Source organism: Apteryx rowi, unplaced genomic scaffold (genome assembly GCF_003343035.1).
Source record: "Apteryx rowi isolate R43461 unplaced genomic scaffold, aptRow1 scaffold_28, whole genome shotgun sequence".
Taxonomy (NCBI): domain Eukaryota; kingdom Metazoa; phylum Chordata; class Aves; order Apterygiformes; family Apterygidae; genus Apteryx; species Apteryx rowi.
In genome coordinates, this window is record NW_020449196.1 from 4,504,348 (window position 1) to 4,526,332 (window position 21,985).

A 21,985-nucleotide genomic window follows, 5' to 3' on the forward strand; every position below is an offset into this window, starting at 1 on the left:
GATGCGGCGCGGCGCCCCCAGCGGCTCCCGCGGGGCCGGGCCGGGGCCGGGGCCGCTCCGTCGGGCAGCGCGGGGACGTGGCGCGGAGGGAGAAGCTGAAGCTCCCCAGAGCGTCTCTCTCCGTGCGGCGGCGGGGGCGGGAGGGGATGGGTGAAGGCTCGCAGGGCCGCAGCGGGGGGCGCGGGGCCGGGGGCGGTGGGGCCGCTGCCGGGCACCCTGCGGGGCCAGCGCCGGTGGGGGTCAGTCTTTTCCCCGTGAAACAACAGTTTTTACAAGAAGGAAAGCGGAAAGGCAGGAGCATGGGGGCAAAGGGACCAGGTGCTGCCCTTCCACCCCAGATGGCAAGCTGAGGGTGAGGGGGCGCCTGGGACAGGCCCCCTGCGTGGGAGCATGGGCAAGGCAGCACATCGGACCCACGGTAAAAATTCGACAGTGCAGGGAGAGGAAGAGTTGACRATAGAGCTAGGAAGACGCACTGTGTTTCTCTATGAGAGCATAACACAGACAGTGTTTTCTGATGAAACCTGATAAACCTAAAATTGGATGTTCGCAGCGCTGGTCTTTGCTAGGACCCTTTCGCCAGAGCTTGCACGCCTGGCAGCGCGCGGGAACCAGCATGGCGTGTGCGTGGCCGAGGCGCCGCAGCTGCTTTCTCTGACAGGCAGCGCGCAACCAGGGGTCCCAGCCCAGGCTGCTGCCAGCCCCCGGGCAGCACGGGGAGCCGTTAGCGATGCACAAACCAGAGCCACGCACCGTTCAGCACAAAGTCTGCGCAACTGAAAATGTCACAGATGAAATACCATGTATTTTAATTAAAAGGAAAAAAAATCCCAACCCTCTGGGGGCTAACCTTCCACAAGAAACTGCTCTTATATTGTTTCTGAATTTATAAAAGTGTGAAACGGGGGTACCCACAGGTCCAGTCTTAAGAACTGTGAGTTTAATCTGTTCTTTGTGTAAAATGTTGATCCTGGGAGCAAACTGAAACATTGGCTGCATTTTATTATACTGTATATTCATATTTATTTACATAATAGATTTTGATGGGAAATGTATGTCTCCAGTGGAGTCTCTGAACTAGAAAAACAAAAACTAAATATGAGCACTGGGAATAAACATGCTATGGCCTGTGATTCAGGTGTGTGGTCTGTAGGAAGGAGTGTGATTAGCCTTTATATATGTCCTACAACCTTTCTCTTATTATAGAGTTGAGACTTTTATTTAGAACAACCCTTTTATCTTATTGTAGTTACATTAAGTTTCACTGTAGTATTTTAAGACCCAGGCCTGTTAGCTGCACACAGATTTACAGTACGAGTTTAAGCTAATGGATACTTCTCAGGCAGGCTGTATTTGGTGATCGTCCATCATTTGCTCATTAAACAGTGTATCTAAGTGATTCTCATTTCCTCCCTGCCATGTCTGGAAAGGAGGAAACTAGACACATTACACTGGAATATTAATGTCCTGGAGGATTTAGCCACCCATAATTAGATCTTCTTTGCATAAACCTGCTAGTGCTACCTTATTTTGTTGTTTGTCTTGTTCTCCTTTATCATCTTCACATCTTTTTCTGTTCCTAACTCTTTTTTTTTTGTTTTCCTTTGTAATTCAGTCCCATTTGTCTCATCCTTCTTCCTTTTTCCCTTTTTTTTCTTGACCTAGAGAGCACAGCAGTCTGGGTTTCCCCACTCCTCCCTCCTTCACACAAAAAGGCTGAGTTTGCCAGCAAAAACCATGCTCTCTGCCAAGCCCTGTTACTGACTTTGGAGAAAAGCAGCTAGAGAACTTGCGCAAATTTAGGCTCTGAACTAGCTAAATAAGCCATGTCAGTAAGCCTTCTTGTCTTACTCCCTGGCCTGCTGGCCCATGAAAGGACTAATATATAATGGTCCTATTTAAGGTGGAAAAAAAACTCCTGGCCAAGGGCCACCACTCGCTGAATCCTCTGTGCACAAGGAGAGAATAAGCAGGCTGCTCTGCTTATCCACTCCGAGAGGCGAAGGCGATTGTGTCGGGGAAAATGCACGTGAGAAATCATAGCTTTGGGGTTTTCTGTGTGGGAGCCCCGTGTTAGCATATGGACAAGGAATATACCGTCATCTCTCCGGAGATGGTTTTGTGTCCCAGTGCTACCTCCCAGCTACTCCCAGGGGAAAAAATGGCAGTTTGTTACTAATGCCAAACAGAAAGGATCACGCGCACAAACAAAATAGCTGGTAAACATAGTTAGACCTGGCAGCAATACTGTTGTAAAGTCGATTTTCTGAAGTGAGTAAATCAGTTCCAATTACTGGCCTAAAGCACACCTGGCTGCTTCATTTGGATGCTTGTTTGCTCCTCTGACTGGTAGTGCTGAGGCACCGGAAGGATTTACCTGGGCTTTTGTCTGCGAGGTAAGGTGGATGCACCTGGATGCATTCATRGCAATGCATTCCCATCACACTGGCAAAGCCCCCCAAACTCTGTATTTTCATATTGAATATGAAAATTTCCCTGTGGAAGAAAGCCGCGGAGCAGTGGCAGAGAGATGTGGCCGGTTGGCAGTGGGCTGCTGAGCCCGCCCCGGGGCCAGGCCCCCCAGCTTCCCCAGCGCTCCCGGGCAGCGGCCCGGACTCGGCAGCCCCTTTGCCTCATTAAAAAAAAAAAAAAAGTCAGCTCTTTTTTATGCAGCTACTTTCCTTCTCGGCTACTTTACAGATTTTTGTATTTGGCAGATTTTTATCTCACAGATGTTATCAGGTGGAGAATCTAACAGGGAACATCTAAGCAGGAGACAGAGAAAGCTTTAAGACTACCCTGGAGGTAATCTGAACTTGCTGATGGTTTATCTGGCTTCTACACCAAAGTAGCAATTTCCAAACTTTTTTTCTTGCCGTATACCACTATTAGTTGAGGTCGCGGTTCCCAGCCCAGCGCTGGGCCGTGCACCTCTCTGAAGGAGCGCGGGTGTGAGTGTCCCTCCGTTTTCTCCTGTCACCTTTCAGTTTCAGAATTAGCCCCATGAGATGGACAAGCCTACCCACGCCTCTCAAAATAACRGACTCGAGATGTGCGTGGTAAATACTGGGCTATTTAAACTGTAAAGATTGTTAACATCCTTTGTACTCCTGCCATGCCAAGCAGCTGGAGACTGGCTAATTTACAATCCTGAATCCGCAAAGTTTTGAGYGTCCTCGGCTCCCTTTGACTTAATGGAAATTGCAACTGCTCTGCATTTTGCGGGATTAAGCGCAGTGTATCCARTTCCAGACTGAGGGTGCTCTGTGACGAGTCGCTGGCAGTGAATGGTGGTCGGGTGGTGCTATTCTGTGCCCTGCGCTGATTTGGGAGCGTGTAATTTCGTGTGATAGCAGGGACCGGGAAAGGCCTGGGCAGGACAGGACCGCGCGATGTGTATCTGAAAGGCAGCCAAGGCGATTGAAGATTGTGGAAGATCACAGAGATCTCACTTAAGAATACCTATAGCTGGGTGAGGGAAAATGCATGATTATCGTATGACTGGCTTACAATGAGGATCTGGTGTCGGAATATTTCTCCGGAGGGAAAGCTGTGAATCTTGACACGCACGTTACAGGCTAATACACAGGCATTGGTGAGATTGCCTGTAGTTTAYTTAAGAGTATTCTGTTATGAGCAAAATCTGACAAAATCCTCCAAACTAAAAAGTGGCACCAGCATTTTCTACACTCAAATATTTCATACTTAGTGTTTCCAGAGGTTACTCGCAGGTGACCGAATGGCCCTGATCCCAAGAGCAGCTCCGTAACAGCCCTCTTTTGGGGAAGTCCTCCCTATCAGCTGGGGGACTTGAGCAACCGCTTATAATCCAACCTATTTCTCAGCAATTTCTCAAACTGTCACAGTTCCTGACATTTTAGTTAGCATACTATGGAGTTTTTATATTAGGGGAAGCATTAAACTGGTCCTAGTGGTCCTCAAAGCCTGTGTAATAGGATGAGGGAGTATACACATACCATCTGAATTACTAAGGGGCTGTTGCTCACTTGTAAAGCTTGATTGCATCTAGAAATCAACATTTGGTTCAGAAGCGTCTTACTTTGATAAGGTTAACTTCTGCCCTGGGAGTGATAAAGTGTTAAATAAGCAGTGTGCCTGCGAATGGAGTTCAGGTGATGGTAGCCCCATAAATAGACATGCGCACTCTTAGGGGAACGGATGCTGAATCCTTGCAGAAGTTTTTCTGAGCACAAAGAACCAAAATCTTTGAGCCTGTGACACTAGTGAGCTAGCAATTAAATAAACATCCTTGGAGAACATCTGAGACAAGCTGGCGAAATGTAAATACTGGGCGTGCGCGAGAGCGCCTGGTTGAGATGCTGCAGTTTGCCCACCAGTCCTTCCCGCGTCCATGCTGTCCTCTGGCTGCCCCAGCCCCGTCAGCCTCATTCCAGGTCCTGGATTCAGGTCTTGCCATCAGTTAGAGCAGAACAGGTGGCTTCTTCCAAGAGAAGTGGCAGTAAGTCCTTCGTGCCAGAGCAGCGTTGGGCATCCCTTCTTTGTGGCTGCCGGGAAGCTCCCGGCGCCTGGCCACAGGGCCACCTGGGCATGCAGCTCCGCAGCTTCCTGCTCCCTGGCCATTTCTCTGCGGCTGCAATGGGATGTGGATGCAGCCGCCTGGAAATTATGATCTCTGAGYTGAATAACAAGCGGGAGCAAGGCTATTTGCAAGTCAGACTCAGCCCTTGTGAAGGGTTTCAGCTTCATAGTTGCCCCCCAAATTTCATCGAAGGGCACTGTCGTTCCAGCAGACGCGCTCTTGTGCGAGTTTCCTATAGCTCTCATAATTATCACCCCGAAGGATTCAGCTAAAAGAGCGTCTCTCTATTTTTTGCTTTCAATATTTTGTGTCTGCGTGCTGGCAAATATTACGGGCCCTTTATAAAAGCGAAGAAAAAAAATGTTACTGACTTAAAAATAGAAGTATAATGCCGTGAAAGTTGTTATCAAGGTTTAATACTTGAACTTTGAAACTCTTTCTTACCCGCCTTTTTTTCTCATCAACTACAAAGCCAGTCTGGGGCTGGAAAACACGTGAGCCCTCACTGCCGATAACCCTGTCCTGGACCTCAGCTGCCGGTTTGTCGATGATGCATGGAGCAGACCAGAACTTAAACTTCTTCCTTGGGCATTTGCAGGCTGTGGAAGGTTTCAGTGCTTGGGAGGTGTCYGGGGGGCAGCCGTAGCCGTGTCCTGCCAGTGCCAAACAGCAATGACCTGGATTTTCGTGTTTGCATTGTCAGAATGGTTAAATAGCACGGGTGGAAGTGTCTAGCCCTTGATTTTARTAATTATGGTTTTGTCCGTTATATCTCAGAAAACGTATTTTCCTGCTGATGAAAGGGGATTTATTTTACTGGGTGATGTATTTGGAAAGTGACTGTGCTGGACACTTTGTGCTCTTTCATGTGCTTGTTGTATTTTACTGCTACCTAAAAAATGGTATATACAAAGTGGACATTATGCAAACTGGTAAGCTGAGTTGAACTGGGTTTCAAAGAATGGCAAAGATATTAAGGAACTGAAACTTAAACTGAAAAATCAACTCAAGTGAATTACTCTCCAGCTAATATTACAGATTAAGGTTTTTTGGKTTTTTTTTTTGATTGTGTGCTTTCTGCAGTGAGAACTAGAAACACCTTTACAGCTGTAGCAGCCAAATCTGCGCCTGACGCACTGACGTACCCGGGCGCTCTGGAGCGCAGCCGTGCCAGCGCCGGGCACGGGTACCTGGGTGCTGCGGGTGCCTCGGTGGGAGCACAGCCTGAAATCATGCCTATAGTGATATACAGCTGTAATACACAGCGAATTTAAGTGCCGTCGTCTTCACAGATGTGTTCTCTGTCCCCTTTTCAGTCAGTAGGGAGCAAAGCAAATTAGTGCCTACAGAGGCTGACCCAAACCTTTGCCCTCATTTAAGGGACTCCTAAAAATGCTGTTTTGCYGCACGCTGAAATCAGCTGACCTACAGCAGCTCAAGGACTGTGACAATCTCCAGTGTTTAACCAAAATGAAAGCCAGCGGGTTGCTAAAACTGCCAATGACCAGTAGTGGTTTTGTGTCCTTCCTTTTGGCTATGACTGAATTTATTGCCGTTACATATTTTTGGCAGACTGATGTTTTTGCACTCTTCTTTCTAAGAGAAAATGTAAAGAACTGCCCAGTGTAAAAGTAGTAATGTAAACAACTGTCGAAGCAAACCAACTAAAAGTCAATCAAAGATAAAATAAAATTAAAACATTCCACTTGTCTGTTTTGAGCAAGGTACACAGAGCGTTAACTTAGCTTAATTAATTTTGGAGAAAGCCCTTCCAAAATATAGGTATTTTAATGTTAAAATTGTTAATTTTAACGTTAAAATGAGATATAATTGTGTAAGAGTGAAATCGTGTTAAGGATAATTACGCCCAGAATTTTTCTATTAAGAGTTGGCTTAAAACTGGAGCAAGCTGGTGGTGTGCAGAAGGCAAACTGGTGGGTAAGCCCTCGCGAGGCCGAAGGCTGCAGCTCTCCCCCGCGGGGCAGCAGCACTCGGAGCCCCTTCAGGACGCTCACAGCTTGCTACCTTTCCTGCCCGTCGTTCGGGAATTTCACGTTGCGCGACGTGGCGTTGACGCTGACGTGGGCTCGCTCGATCAGGCGCTTTTCGGTGGACGCGGCCCGGCTGCATCCTCCCCCGTCGGTGGGCGCGGGGCCGGGCGCTCCGGCAGCTGCGCCTTTCTGCGGAGAAGCTGGGCTGAGCGGAAAGGCCAAATTCATCAAAACGCAACTGCGCTTGCGGCTTGGCGACAGCGCGCCGATTCCCGCTGCAGAATTGTGTAGAATTTCTACTTGCGTCCAACAGGATTTAGATGAAAGGGCTCGAGATCGTTCGGTGCGCAAAGGCGTGCTTTGCTTCAGGAAAGAGAGACMCGTTGTTTACATTCTTGTGCCGTCATGGTGACGGAGGAGGTAGATGATGCTGATAAACTTTCTATGATTGTAAGGAAAGATAGTAAGGTTTCTGCAGCTACGGCTTTCAGAGGCGCACAGTCTGGCAGCAGTAAAAGTGCCACCGATTGCAGTGAGAGCAGCGCTGGGCTCTTTTTTTAGCCTGTTTGTTGTCAGTTGGTCTCATGGTTATTTTCAAGAATGTAAGAATCAGATGAAATTTTGTAATTCATAATAGGCAGAATGTTATTTATGGGTCATTTGCAAGTGCTGAGCACCTGGCTCTGACAGCTTTCACATCATCAGCTTAAATACAGTTATTTATGACTACCACATTACAGAACATGCTTGTACATTGTAATAATACTTTTGGAGTCCAAGCTCTGAAAAAAACCTTAAGTTTTTCAGTTCTTAATACTATTAATAAGAAAGTATGTTACTATGACATGTCAGGCAATTTTCCCTTCATAGGACAGTTCTTTACTATAATCTGGTAAAGGATAAATTTCAAAAACAACCTCTGCATTTGCAGTGGCAGTTTTGTATGTGCTAGTTCTTGGGAACATATAAAATTTCAAATATGCATACTTAGCACATAGTGATAATTAAACCTCTATTAAATTTTCATAGGAACTTACACTTATCTGTTCATGGAGCAACTGCAGGCAGAAATTCCATATTTAGTTTAAAAATGGAGGGAAAAAATCTTTACTAAATTTCCACCTTATGAATTATTTTACAGAAGGCAATATGTTCTTTTTTGCTGGTGCAGAAGTCTGTTATAATACTTTAATGTCATAGTGGACCTAGTTTTCTGATGTTTTTGCTTTCCAATTGTTTGTTTTGTCGATCACAACTTATTTTTGTTCTTTTTCAGTTGAAGAGGGTGAATCTTCAGATTTTGCTTTGAGCTGGGACTCATCGGTGACTCAATCAGGTAAATATTTTAGGTTCTTCTGATTGCAAAAACTGCCAGAAAGCTGCCAGGCTTTTTACAGGAACTGTATTTTGTATGTCACRTTCCTGTCTCCAATCCAAGACTACCCACTGCAACACAATTTTTATATCAGTTCCATATGGTCAATAAAATCTATTACATACAGAGACTAATATACTCTTATCCTCTGGAGAGCCATTCTTTCTTCTTGTGGGCACACTGAAACGGGTTGTGATTTCTGCAGTATAACTGCTTTGAAGTTTTCTGCAATGGGCACTGTTGCACATTCATTCCAATCTAATTACATAAAAGCGACTTGAATAGGAATTTTAAACTTCAGCCTCAATTGGAATGTGTGTATTTCTCTTCTTGGCGGAAATTGGAAAGTGCTGTCAAAGCTGGGGAATAAAAGCGGTGCATCGCCGCGGCAGAGAGGTTTAACATTTGAACCAGCTTTTGTCTGTTCGATAGTACTAACACTAACACGTGTCTGGGACTTGTTCATCTGTATTACATTGAACATTTGAATAAAAAGGGGCTCAAGAGACTGAGCAGGATAAAGCAAGTTTGTCTGTATTTGTGTTACACGTCTTGATAACACAACTGTTAGGGTAAGTGTCAGATTAGAATACGTCTAAAGTTGCAGCCAGTAACTAACCACATCTTATTTACTGTTTCTGCCGTGTGTAACGATATTTCACTGTGTATTATTATGAAATTCTCAGAATAGTTTTGGTTTTGGAGCCAGCGGCTCTTGGTGCGGGCGGTGTGGCGTTCCCTTAGAGGCTCGGCAGCGGCACGGGAGCAGCTCGGGCACGGAGCGGCAGGTGGGAATCGGGGGCAGGCCGCGTTCCTGCTTCGCCGGGGCCTTACAGGGCTCCCAGGAGGCTGCGCCCTCGGGGGCTTCTCGCCGGCGCCAGCCCCTCGCCGGGCTTCGCGGCACGCCGCCCGTGCCTGGCCCTCGGTGGCGTTTCGGTGGGTGCGGAAGCCGCGCTGGGCCGCGCTGGGCGGCTGTGCCGAGCGGTGGCGTTTCCGCTCTCCCCTGATGGCGAGCGCTCGCTGCTGCTGCTGCTGCCCGCGCGCCCGCAGCCGACGGCGCGCACCGGCAGCCCGTGCCGCTGCCGTTTGGGGACGGTGCGCTGAGCAAAGCAAGCCTGGGAAAGCGTTTCCCCAAATTAGCTGGCTCTGCTCCGCTTTTCTTCCTTTTACTCCCATAATTATAGCTCTCATTCAAGRCGCTGGATGTGGGATAAAATGTATTGTTTGGGTGCTAAAAAGCATGTGCTGCCTGGTGGATTTTCCTTTCCGTACATTTGGTGGGTGCAGATTTTAATCTCGTGCTTATAAAGGTACAGTACAGCATCCTATAAAGACAGGGCACAGTACACGCGGCAGAGCTTGCAGGCTGGAATATGACTGAGGAGCTGCACAGAAAAAGCATAAAAAGCCGTAATATATAGCGGTGGAGCGCTGCGGAGTTCCTYGCTCTTGTGCGGGGTGCCTCTACAGCTATATTCAGTAACCGAAACCAGTCCCTCAGTCCCAGGGTGCAAGACTTTCATTATGTTCTTTTATGATCTTCCTGTTTGCATTAGCTCCAGTAGTGTGATGTTGAACTTCAATAAAGGGTGAAAAAACATGCTTCAACTTCTCATTTCATGCCCTCGCCTTCCCCAGCCCAAGATGACAAAATTGCCTCCCCTTCCTTAGCCCTCCCCCAGCAAAACAAAAAAGCAAAGGGCCAAAAACTGGACTTGTTAACTCTGAAACATTTGCCAGATGTTTCCGATTAACATATTTTCCTCCCTTCTTCTCCTGCACGTGTTTGTACATCTCTGTGCGTGTGCAAACACATACAAAGTGACTTCTGAAACATTCTCTTGGCGCTCTGTTCAACTACTGTCTTCCCCTGGGTGAATGGCGCTTGCAACAGCGTCATCGTATTTGGGAACAGCGATATCAGGTGGAGTGTAATTTTTAAAACTTTTTTTATGGTAGCAAAATATTTATATTGGTGCAGTTGTGGAGAGAGAAAGGGCTTTTACTGCTATAGCTTATATTGTTCACAAAACCAGTATAAGGTATACTGAAAATTTTTTTGCCGGTAGAAGTTCAATCCGCAGTGGTAAGGCTTATCAATGCACTTATAATAGCATCTTTCCCTAGAGCAGATTTCAGCTTTTATACTTGCAGGGCAAGATATGTCAAGCACTGGAGTCCAAGTTCTCTTTCTAATGGTGAGGTTTCTTTTACTTAATTGTACTTGAGACGTGAATAGCTGCCCAACTACAGAGAAGCAAACTCTAATTGCATTTGCCAAGAAAATGTGTCTAAAAATGAACCCAGGGTTATGGAAATAAAATTGGTAATTTGCCACAAATCCTGGATTATGAAGTGGCATTTTCAAAACTGYGTTTTTTCCCCTCTGAAGTCATTGGAAAGTGTTTTGCTCGTGCATGGCGTTGCCTGACCCCTGCCACACAGGGTGCCGCCAGCACAAGTCATGTGCTCGGTCTGGTCTGTACRCTGATGGCTTAGCGCAGGGCATCGTCCTTTCTACTTTTTACGTCCTTTTTGCTTTCGCTAACTTACTCACCTACTTTACTGTAGTACTTTGCTCTAGGAAAGCAGGTGAGCACGTTAGCGTCTTCTTTGGCTCAACTGCTCCACACTAATAAAACCTATGCAGGGGACCTGCTTTACAGGACTGCAGCCCTGAGTGAGTCACACTGAGGAATTTATTTAAAATACCTCTAGAAATAGGTTTATGATTTTTTTTTATAACCACAACTTAAAGGCTGTGTGTATTAACTTAGAGAACCGGGAAAATACATAAGGAGGCAGTGGTTACCCTGATGCAATGGAAAACAACCTCCATGTCCACCAGCCCATTTAACAATGGGCATCGCACAAATTTCCTTCCTCTCYGGCTTTTGTAAACACTTTTTCCTTAATGTAAAAAAGAGGGGAAAAAATTGCTTTTCCTTTCCTCTCCTAATCCGAGGGCTTAGTTTGCTGTTGAGCAGCAGATGGGTAATGTTGTGTTGTTTTAGAGAGGTGTGTTTTCCTTGCCAGAGGAAGAGCGCKGGCGAGCGCCGGTCCAGGTGGCTCGCGGCGACGGCTCGGCCGGYGCGGGGCTGGGGCAGGACTGCCGGCCCTGGGGAGCCCCAGCAGCCCCCACAGCCCTGCTTTGCACAAGGCTTTTGTGCTGCTCCTAAGCCAAGAGGAAAATAAGATTTAATATTTGTCCAGCTAGACCGTGGCTGCGCAGTGCTGCATTGCTGTTGCAATACATCACGGGAGTATTATCTTGAGGAGCAACAGGGGACGTTTTAAAGAAGTAAAAAGTCTTACTAAATATATAGAGAATTTAAGGCATTTTTAAAGACCTGTGAAAGCATTGTACATGGGGGCTGCTGGGGAGTTTCTCATTAGCCCGACTGCGAGGCCCTGCGGAAGTTCAGCTGAATCGTCCGGGGCAAATAGAGCAGATTCCGTGTCCTCCGCAGGAGCTCGCAAAGCCTTCCTTGCTTGTCCGCTTCTAAGGTAAGCGAAGGTATCTTCTTTATGCGACATAGCTCCCTGTTGTGGTCTGCGCGAGGAAGAGCTGGGAAACGCAGCGCTCCGGCCGAGTAGTGCAAGGGTTCGCTCGCCCTCGTTTTTTCAKGGAAAAAAGGGCAGCTTCTCGCCACGGCCCCCGGCCGGCTGCCGGCCCTCCCCAGCCGCCCGCACGTTTTGTTGCTGCTGCCGCTGGCTGGGGCAGCAGGAGGACGCAGCAGACATAGAGGAGGAAAAGACGCTGCTGGGAGGTCATGCTTCTGCTCGGAAACGYAGAAGCAGCAGCTTTGGAGAAGCCAACCACAGAATAAAAAAATTGCGGTCGCTCGTTTTCCCCCCTCTGCAGTTTTGCACGAGGTCTCCCAGCTCTGTGAATCACGACTTTCACTTGAAACCTGTGGAGGAGGCACATCTTTACACAGCTTGGTTGCTTGTTTTCCCTCCGCCCTACCCAGGGCTGTGCTGGGGGTGTTTTTAGGAAAATTCCTGTCGCTCGGAGGCTCGCTGCCCGTTTGTTACTGCTGTTTCCGTTTGCTCTCCGCCGCCTCGCGTGCTCTGATGGCCGGTTCTGCTGTTGCTCCTTCCCCAAGTGCTGAGAGGAGCATTCACGTCCTTTGCTTACTGTTTTGTAGCATTAGATTTAATTCTGGTTGCAAAAGGAGCACTGGGAGAGACAACTGGGTTTCATGAAGTGAGCGGAGATGCACCCTAGCAAGGGGTTGTGCTTCACCTCTGTTTCCCCTTTTCTGTTTATTYGGTTACACTACAGAAAATGTTTTCTCCAACCTCACCTTTCCCCTTCTGGGGCCTGTTTTAGCAACGTAAAGCTCAGAGAAACCTCAGTCTTCCTCCTCGTGCTCACGGGTTTGCCCGCACGTGGCAGAGCCCCTGGCTGGGTGCCCACCAGGCCGCGTCCTCCGGCGGGGCTCGTGGCTCCTGGGTGTACCCGTCCCCGGGGGCGCTCCTGCGAGCCGGCCAGGGTCGAGATATTGTCTTATTTAACTTTTAAATGGTAGAATGCTCAAAAAACCCTACCCAGAATAAAATTCTGGAGCTCTCCCTCTCCTGCAGAGCACTGAAAAGGCAGGTCCCAATTCAGTGAGCATTATCTTCCAGGAACTCTGAAATCATCCTTTCTGAGCATCTTTACAAACCAGGAAATCTTTTAAAAGCTGATTTCATTAGTAAATYAATACTAGAAGATTCTAGCTTAAGTATGCAAGGATTCCCAAAGAAATAAACCTTTGGACTTTGTTAGCAAAGAACATAAGAGATTGATAACTTTCTTAGTGGAATATTTTTTCAATATGCTAAGAAAGGTTTTATCTCAATTGATCTGTTTTCTTACAGCGATTTTAAAACAGCATCCATTTCTTCTCTGCGTGGACCATGTGAGGTCCATGAGAACTTTCCCAGGCGTTTCCAGCCCTGGGATCGTGGCCCTGCAGTGCTGCTGTACGGAGGCAGGATCATGATGCTGGTAGCACGTAGCCTCATAGCTACAGGGTAGCTAGAGGTGCTGATAATTTCGAATATCTGCTCTGGGACTGGCCAAAACTCAAATAAAAGCAGAGTAGAAATAAAGCCGCAGAGGTTTCCCAGGTGGAGCGTGGGATGGCGGCTGTCGCATGGCAGACGCTGGGCACACCACCATGTCCTGTGGCTGCTCTAGCGAAATCATGGCACTTTCTAGCCAGTGCTGCTGGTGGAAGAGCACGCACAGTTAAATAGCTGATGGGCCAAATTGGTTGCATCACACCCTTTCTGCATGCTGATGCCCAAGAAGATTATATTTCAAACCTTATACCTGATCTCTAAAGGGTTAAAAACATTTATTTTAAATAGATCTTTTATTTTCCTTGGTAAGGCATGGGTTTTTATGATGTGACATAGTTATGTGTCCTTTCAGAGGAGAAAATGTTTTTAATGCTCCATTCCTAATTATAGAATTTATTTTTTATCTCCAATCTTTTACGTATAAATAATGCATTTGAAAAATAAATAAATTGCAAGATGCTGAGATAATGTGGTTGTGGGAGCCTGGTAAGGCTCTAAGACGATGTAAGATTTTTGGAGCAGGTATAATATTGAAAGAAATAATAAAAGTAATTAAAGACCCTTGCCAGATTACTATATCTGTAGGATTTTTTGTGTCTGGAAGTGAGATTGCTTCCTGGGAATGAATTTCACTTCTCAGCTGTACTAGCCTGGCAGAAACGGGGCTGTTTCTTTGAACAACGAAGTTGTTGGCTGGAGTGACAGGTGCTCCCCTGGGCTCTGCTCGCCTGACATCCCGTGGCTCTATCACCTTAAGGAAAAGCAGAAGTCTAAAAAATTAAATTCCACCAGAAGCAGTTTCTTCAGAGGCTGTGCGCTGCATGGCGCCGCTCCAGCATGGGCAGCTGACACGGGAACGGGCGCCCCGTAAGCCTGCTCCGACGTCTCCGGTGGCGCGGTGCCATCGGTGTCTGCGTTTCATCTGGGCAGGGAATCTCCTTCAGGAAGGAGCCGGCCTCAGGCGCAAGCGCGGCAGCGGCCTCAGGATTTAAATGAGAAGCACACATGTATGTATTATGGCATTTCCTGGAAAATGTTTACTATTAAAAATGTTAATTGGGCAAATTACAGTAATAGCACTGAGGAGGAGAATTAATTTCCATGGTAAAACGGGGGAGGAAATGGAGGCTCACTTAAAAGTAAGCTATCATGTGTTCCCCCACCCTCCCCATTTCCCAGGCTCTTTAAAGGCAGTTTCAGTTTGAAAGCAAATCTGCTAAGGAAAAGCTGAGGAGGTGTGGTGCGCTCTTAATGTTGCTGTGCTTCTCAGTGCCTGAAGACAGCTCTCCCAAACGCTGCAGGTAACACCTGCGCATGGGCAGACTGCGGAGGCCGCTGGAGTGAAGGTCTCCTGCCGGTTGCTTAGCGGTGGCYGTCAGGGAAGTGCTGGCGGGCGGCTGCACGGTAGAAACGCGCTGGGTTGCCCCGAGCGCTGTTGTGGCCGGGGCGAGATCGGCCCGTTATGGACAGCAATGGTTTATCCAAGTCCAGGACTGTGTCAGTGAGGTTGCGTTCACCTCACTGAAGTCTGGTTATCACAGTGTATCTCCAGCACCAGGTTGGTATGGGTTAGGTCAGGTCTCCACAGCCAGGGTCTCCTGTCCACAGCAGCTTGCCTAGGAGCAAAACGCTTCCCATGGGAACTGAAGGCTGCAGGCGGGAACGTGGCTGCCGGGAGCTCCTCCACRCCGGCGGGGACGTCCTCCTGAGGGCCACGTTCCTGCCGTCCCAGCGGCATGTTCCCCCTGTGCCAAATTTGCTTTGCCTTTAGAGGCGCCTTTGCCAATGAACATCCATGAGGCACTTTGCCCTCTGTGGCTCCAGCTGCCGTTTCGTTAGCTCTGTCGGTCAGGGAAGCGCTGCCGGTGCTCGGGTGAAGCACGCTCTCCTTTGTCCCTTACCTTTTCAGACGGCTGCTGTATCTGCTGGGAGTAGGCAACTGTCGCGTTGTTTTTCGTTTCCTTGCCCTGCTTGAAGGAGGTGCTTCACCCAAGTCCTGCTGGGATGGAGCCTCCCAGCTCCTTCCCCTGCTGGCGGCCAGTGTGCTGGTGGGTGCCATAGCCCCGGCGAGAGGTGGTGCCTCTGAGCCGGAGGGACTGCTGGGAGCCTGCCGTCTCCTCCTCTTCGCACTTCTGTATTTTTTTCCTTTGGTGCTACCCTGCCATCTCTTGCTGCCCAAGCAAAGGGATGTGTTTAGATGAACATTTTCTGTGTTTTTTAGATGAAAATTATATCTCTTGTTTATGATGGTCCACTGGGGCATAGCTAGCAGTAATGGGCTAAAAGAAAGTGAAGGAGATACTAGGCTGAATGTCAGGAAACATTTCCCAATAGTGAGATCTAATAGACTGTGCTATTATCTCCCATTACTTAGGTCGTTTTCAAACTGGACTGGACAAAGCACTTGAAAGCAGGCTGCAGGAACAATCTTACATTGGCAGTGCAATGGATAAGATGACCTAATAGGTGTTTCTCATCTCTAATTTACCCAATTCTGCCGTGCTCGGGATTTGCTAATATCCTGCAGATTTTAGGACAGAAGCAGACTGGATGGCCTGGCAAGTTGTGCTTTCGAGAGGTTATTTCAGTAAGGCATTTTTATGTAGGACCTCAAAGCACTTTGCAAATGCTAATTAAGCCCCCTGACATGGTAGAAAGTATGCCTTCCTACCCCGTATTCAAACCACTTGGTCTCTGTCTCTGTCTCTGGACAGCCTTATATTTGTACCAAGAAACGCAAAATGAGGTTCTCCCGTCTTCCCATTTTGGGCCCTTGCTTGGCGTGTTGTCTGAAGGGGCTTGGGTGCGGGATTGACGAGTGCTTGCTGCTCACGTTGTTTTGGACAGTTTCTGTAGGTCAGTGGCTTTCCCCTCCCAGCCGTGCTCTGCTTGGCCGGTGGCAGCGAGGGAGGAGGAAACCGTGTGCCTGCAGGAAGTGGTTGCAGTGGGTTTTACCTCTGTGCAATTAGCCAGCTGAAAGAAAGTCTCCTGGAGAACAGTTTCTTCAATTTTTACAGAAACTTCTGTATGTCTTCAACTAGTTACACACTGCATTTTTACCCAGTAGCTCAAAGTTCCCAGCCTGAATAAATGTAATTGGAATAACAGAATATACCACATTGGCCTGTTGCTTAAAAGAGAAAAATCAATAAAAAATAATGCCACAGTGGYGGATCACCACTGATCATTCTGTCTGAGAATAAAGTAAACAGTACCAGCCATGAGAATGGGATTTTAAAAACAAGGTTGTAGAAAAAGAAAAACAAATAGCATAAACAAACTCCATGGCTTTGTTTTCCAGGCTAAGGATATTGATATGAAACTCTGCAGAGAAGAACTACGCGAAATTTGTGGTGCTTTGCCCAAATAATCTTTCCTCATTCAGAACAGGAAACTAGAGTCATTTGAGTTGGAAGGGACCTCTAGTGGGTCTTACCCAACATTGACCTAAGCTGTAAATGCTTCAATGACCGTTATCTCTAAACATTGGGTTAAGTTCTTGTCTTTAACTGTTAAGCTTATTGTAGAGCAAGAGTACAAAGTATGCCTCTTGTGGTGTAAGAATGTGCGTAAAACAGAAAAATAAGGCCGGATACTCATGAACAAAAGGAATTTTTAAGCTAACRTAGCTTGAAGTTTACCATAACAGAAGACAGATTTGTGTTTCTGTTGTTTAGTGTCTAAAGTAGCCTTTCAGGACTGCCTATAAGGAATTATGATGTGACTGTCAAAATAAACTGAACTCATCTCACAGTCTTAYATTTTTGTTGTGTATAATTTCAAATGAGAAAACTGCTAAGTGGGACCATTTATAATGAGATTTGAGATACCCTATGGCTCTCACTTGGAGACAAGTGACCTTTGTCTTTTTGAGGCTGAGCAGCAGCACGATAAAGATTTAATAGCTGTGTGCAGGGACCTGGCACGAGATTGGGGTGTGCATGGAAGAGGTGCTCGATGTGCCTTGCTCTACATATTTCTGAATTCATCAAGTTTGTGGCTGAAGTGCCTGCACGTTTGCATGTTTTACTCACCATGCCTCCTTCTCCATTGGATGGCTTTGGCATTCTTTAGTATAAATTATTAGGCATTCACTAAACACTGAGCAGAGARATGAAAAAAATGCTCACTTTGCTTGGAAACACTGTCTGTATTACATAAAGCTCTGACAAGATCAAACCTCTAATTAAATTATCTGGCACGTGGACAATTCTGCTCTGAGATCGGCTGAACTAATGTGTAGCCGTTAGCTAATACAGCCACCAAATCAGARGTACCAAAGAGACAATTTACATCAGGCCACAGCGTGTTTTAAAAAATTCTGGTGAGTTGTGAAGCCTGTAACGTTAATTGCCAGTTAGCACATTGTAATTGCTGTAATTATTTGCAAGTAAAATGATGTAAGGGACTTGCATTGTACTTTCCTTACACTTCACATGTTGGTGATCCACTAAATCTTCCACTTAGAATTTTGCTACTTATTTTAAGAGCTTAAGAGCCACTCACAGAGGTCTGATCTCATCTGTAAGCTTGCTGTTATGCATGTTGTCTTTAACACCAGCTAGTGGCTGCCGAAAGTCTTTATTAAAAAAATGCACTAAAATAATAAATGGAAATCTCTGCTGCTGACCAGAGAGAGCATGCACAACCCTACAGACAGTGTTTCTGGAGCCCAGCTGGGAGAGAGCCCTCAGCACAAATTGCCAGCCTATTGCATCCCACAGCCACACCGCGGAAGTGGGCCAAAAGCTCCTCCGTATGGGATTAAAGGGATGTGTAATAGATTAAAGATCAAAAATGTTAATTAAGAAATGGTCTTTTCTAATAAGATGCCTTCAAGGGCACAGTACCAAAAATGAGGAAATATCTCATTTTGGCAACTGTGCTACGGTTGTAATGAAACTGGAGTGCAGGGTAAGAGGGATGAACACATAGAAGCCTCGTTTTAAAGACATTTCCTTCAGAAGGAATAAATCAATTCGCAATAAAAACGTAAATAGAAAAGTCGAAATGGCATTAATCTGAATGCTACTGAACAACATGTGCATTTTAGCTTCATGTTTTCTTAAGGATAAACTTGGCAGTTTGTGACTGATAAAGATAGACTACTTCAGTTTATTGGTATTTAAGCAGCAGTATAGTAACTTGGCTGAAAAATAACCACTTTTGTTGAAAGCTTTGATGCATTTGAAGTGAATCCATGCAATATATTTTTCTAATTTAGTTTTCTAGACATGGAAAGTCTAGCACCTTCCTTGCTGGTTTGCAACTTTTATGGAACATATTTGGGGAAGGGACTGACTTCTTTCCAGCAAACCCCAAAGCTCTCGTATTCCAGTCTCCTGCAGAGGGGAGAATTTTATATTTTACAAATAAACTGATACACAAGTGCTACCTTTTGTGCTAAATCCAAAAGGGCTGTGAAGGTTTATTGCATCATTGTAACTAAAGCAAATACATTTTTTTCTTAAACCTTAACACCCTAGTTAGTGACTCTGCTGTTACATTTTCTTCTATTAAACTCATGAAAAAGCCTAAAGGAAAAATCGGGTGTTCAACAGCATTTTTCCTTGTGGTAGGGTGATGGCATTTTGCTTCCCACTTCATCCCACCCTTTCCCCTCCTCAGTCTTAATGCTGAAAGCTGCAATATTTCTTAAGCGAGTTATTTGCTAGCATAAAATGGAGGGACCCTGTAGGCAAATTTCTTCCCTCTCAGCTGGAAGCTTTCGTCTGGATAAAGGAAACCACTGACACAGTGAGGCTGTCTGCGTACTATGTGTACATGTTTTAAGGCTCTAGCTGTTGTTTGAACCAAAGCTAGAGACACTTTTCAATTTGGGAGAAATATAGTGGGAAGGCGCTGTGTGTCAGCACGCGTATGTGCGTGCCGTGCAAGCTGGGGCCTGACCGAAACGTCTCGGCAGAAGAACGTCCTCTGACAACGGGCTGCAAGTGAGATTTGTTGCTCTAGCTGTATATATTTTATCTTCATGTGCTGTGCGGATCTTTAATAGAACAGAGCATCTGGGGGCAGAGAGAAGGATTGCGTGAAGGATCGTGGTCGTGCGGTGGTGTTACTACCTGTTAATCGATACTGTAGCGAACAAAGTGGGAAAACGGTGACACACAAGTTCTTGCGAACAGAATGATGGTTTTCCCTGTTTCTCGCTTAATTTAGAATGGGTTCAAAGCCCTCAGAGCTGGGCACGGCGTAGTCTAGCCCTTGATGTTGTTGCCGAGTTTGGATCAGGGTAGAGGCCACATTTAAATTAAATGGCACTAAATTCCTCTGGCCTGATTTTGTCAGATATGTGAATACCAGTGGAGACACTGGTTGTTTCCACTCACAGAAAGAAAATCATAGAACTTTTTCTTATCTACACACTTAAATCAAATTTTTTCACAGTTCATGCAAGTATGGTTTTGAGGGACTGATCCTTCATTGATTTTACTTTTTGCTGAAAGAAGTGCATAGCTCAGACCTGAATTAGCCCTCTAGCATGAGTGACACATCAAGCAGAGCATGAGGAAGGCTGTTTCCTCTTTTCTTTTTACCAAGTTCCTTTGAAAATCTTGAAGTCGTCTCGTATTAGACAATTTTGAAGACAACGTTCTCAGCTGAAGTTTTCCTCCAAAAAATTTTGAAAAATAGTATTCAAGCAGACATGTGTAGTCTGTCATTTTTCTTTCAGTTGCAATACAGGCAACTTCAGTTCAGCATCGTTGATTTAATCAAGTAGGTTATATTTGTGAAAATAGGGTCAGCTTGTAATGCTGTCATTAATTTGTGCAGAATGTGTGTCATGCATGGAAACAGAGAAAACTTGAATTTGAACTTTATTTGATAGTAGTTCATATCGAGCTCTTTGTGTTTAGCACATAAGTCTGAAACAGATGACCATTTATCCTGTTAAATGAATGAGAAATGTTCTGTGCAAAAAGCATKTGGCTTCTCTTCCTTGATCATATTAAACAAAATACATTTATTGCCAGATTTCCACAGTAACATTCAGGAAGCATATACAAAATCAGCAGGATTAAGCAGCTATAACTGAGAGCAGCATTTGGCCTATAATCTCAGGAAAAAAGAAACGTGTAGTAAAAATGTACTTATTTTTTCTGCTAGCAGTGAATTTCGTATGTGTTGGCAAATAGCCAGATTGGTAAAACACCTTCTAGACAGGACGTGGCAGAACTCCACATCTTTTCTTCATCTTTTTCTTTATATATTATGTGCTCAGAGAGCTGTAGTGTTGAAGACGTGAGGAATATCACCTCTACGAATGCTCTTTGCATCCCTGAGTTTGTATTGTGACAAGCAAGTATAGATGCTTGTGTATAACAGAATTAAATTATGTTCCATTTTTCACCCTTACTTTGAAAAAGACATCTAAGCAGATGATACGTGTTGTTCAGCATTTATGGTGTTTTGTGCGTGAAATTGAAATAAGAATCACTGTCGCTGTTCCTCCAAAGCAGTTATTAAAGAATGGTGAATTCTTAGGGCTTTTTTATGTACTGAGATTGTAAACCTGTTGTATTTTAAATGTCTTTTTGATTTGCAAAGAAATGCAGATGCACCCCAAGCACTAGAAGCTTGCAGAGCCATCAGTGAACTGCTAAATGAGAAAACCCATCACAAGAGTTAAGTGATTTTAGCTTGATACTGTAATGAAATATTTTAAAACTGTATTGAGTTAATGAATATTGTGGCCAGCCTGCATAATGTGCTGAGGATGTAGGAAGTGGAAGCACTTTAAAAATAGACTCCGAGCTGCRTTTGTGGCAAATAGAGTGGAAGGACCAAGAAAACCTTTTGCCGTGGTGGTGGGGCTGTGGGTGCCGGGGGCCGCTGGGCACTGCCGGGGTGGGAGCCGTCCCGCGTTCCTGCAGCGTCGCGTCGCTCCGCGCTGCCGGCATCGAGGCTGGGGACCGCTCCAGGCCAAAGGGTCCCCGTGCCTTGGCAAAGCGGAGAGACTAAAGCATGCAGCATTTCACTCTGCAATAAGCGGTTTTGTAGTATGAAGTCCTCAGGTGTGTTTTTCTTCACTGTCAGCAACTAAAATGCTAAAGTGCAACTTCAATAATTTCAGGAATAAAATTGGGGCTGGGCCCCTGCAAAGAAACCTCCCTTTTTAAGACGGTTAATTTGTTGTTATTATTACTTTTTACCTAGTGCAAAGTACACAGGGAATGGGGCTACTAAAGAGCATATCAACTAAATTAGGGTTAATTAGAAATCCTCCCAAATAGCTGGTGCTTCATCAGCAACTGAACAGCATGTAAATACATCTAATTTCTCTCCAACTAAACTCTTCAGAAGCTTAATTACAACGGCAACGATCTCCCCCCCCCCCTTTTTTTTTCCTTAGCGGGAGAGGGTCATTATCAGCTCCGTCTGGTAACAGGTATTACGAGCAGTCTCGAATCCCACCTTTCACAGGGATCCTTTGAGGCCAGGGAAGAAATGGAGGAACTTCCCGCACATCCAGAAGAGCCCAATTAAGGTAGTTTGCAAGAAACTTGAGCAGCAGAAAGCACCAGTGCAAAGAAAAAAAAAAACCCTCTATAGTCTGGAGAGACTTTGGTTAACTACCTAAAGTATTTCCACTATTTGGATTATTGGCCATCTAAATTTCTTTCCCATTATTAGTTATTTGTCACCAAAAATCCACACTTAGGTATTTTATCAGTCCCTTTATTTTTTTACCATGCATCATTCCCATGATCCAGATCTGAGTCCTCTGGTAGGTATTTAGGATTGTATACCACGTTTCTGTCTACTGCTCTGACACTTGAGACCTGCAAAATTAGAGGAGCAGTTGAGCAGAGACAAGTCTTTAAAGTCATTTTAGCTTTAACTCTTTTAAATATCTTTTCACACTTTCTTTTCCACATATGACTAGAAAAAAGAACCTAGGAAAACATTAAGTGCGGAAGTGTTATCACTGCTAAAAAGATCACCACACTGGAGGACTGC

At 45.7% G+C, this 21,985-nt stretch overlaps 1 protein-coding gene across 1 annotated transcript in view; it reads left to right on the forward strand.

The window, feature by feature from the left end:
* The window catches only part of ZNF423 (zinc finger protein 423), a gene marked incomplete at its 3' end in the record, with an annotated part of 168,282 nt that overhangs the window by 33,805 nt on the left and 112,492 nt on the right, over positions 1 to 21,985 (forward strand). The window contains exon 2 of the mRNA XM_026068810.1: positions 7,829 to 7,888. Within this exon, the coding sequence (XP_025924595.1) occupies positions 7,829 to 7,888 (60 nt within the window). The remainder of the gene's footprint in view (positions 1 to 7,828; positions 7,889 to 21,985) is intronic.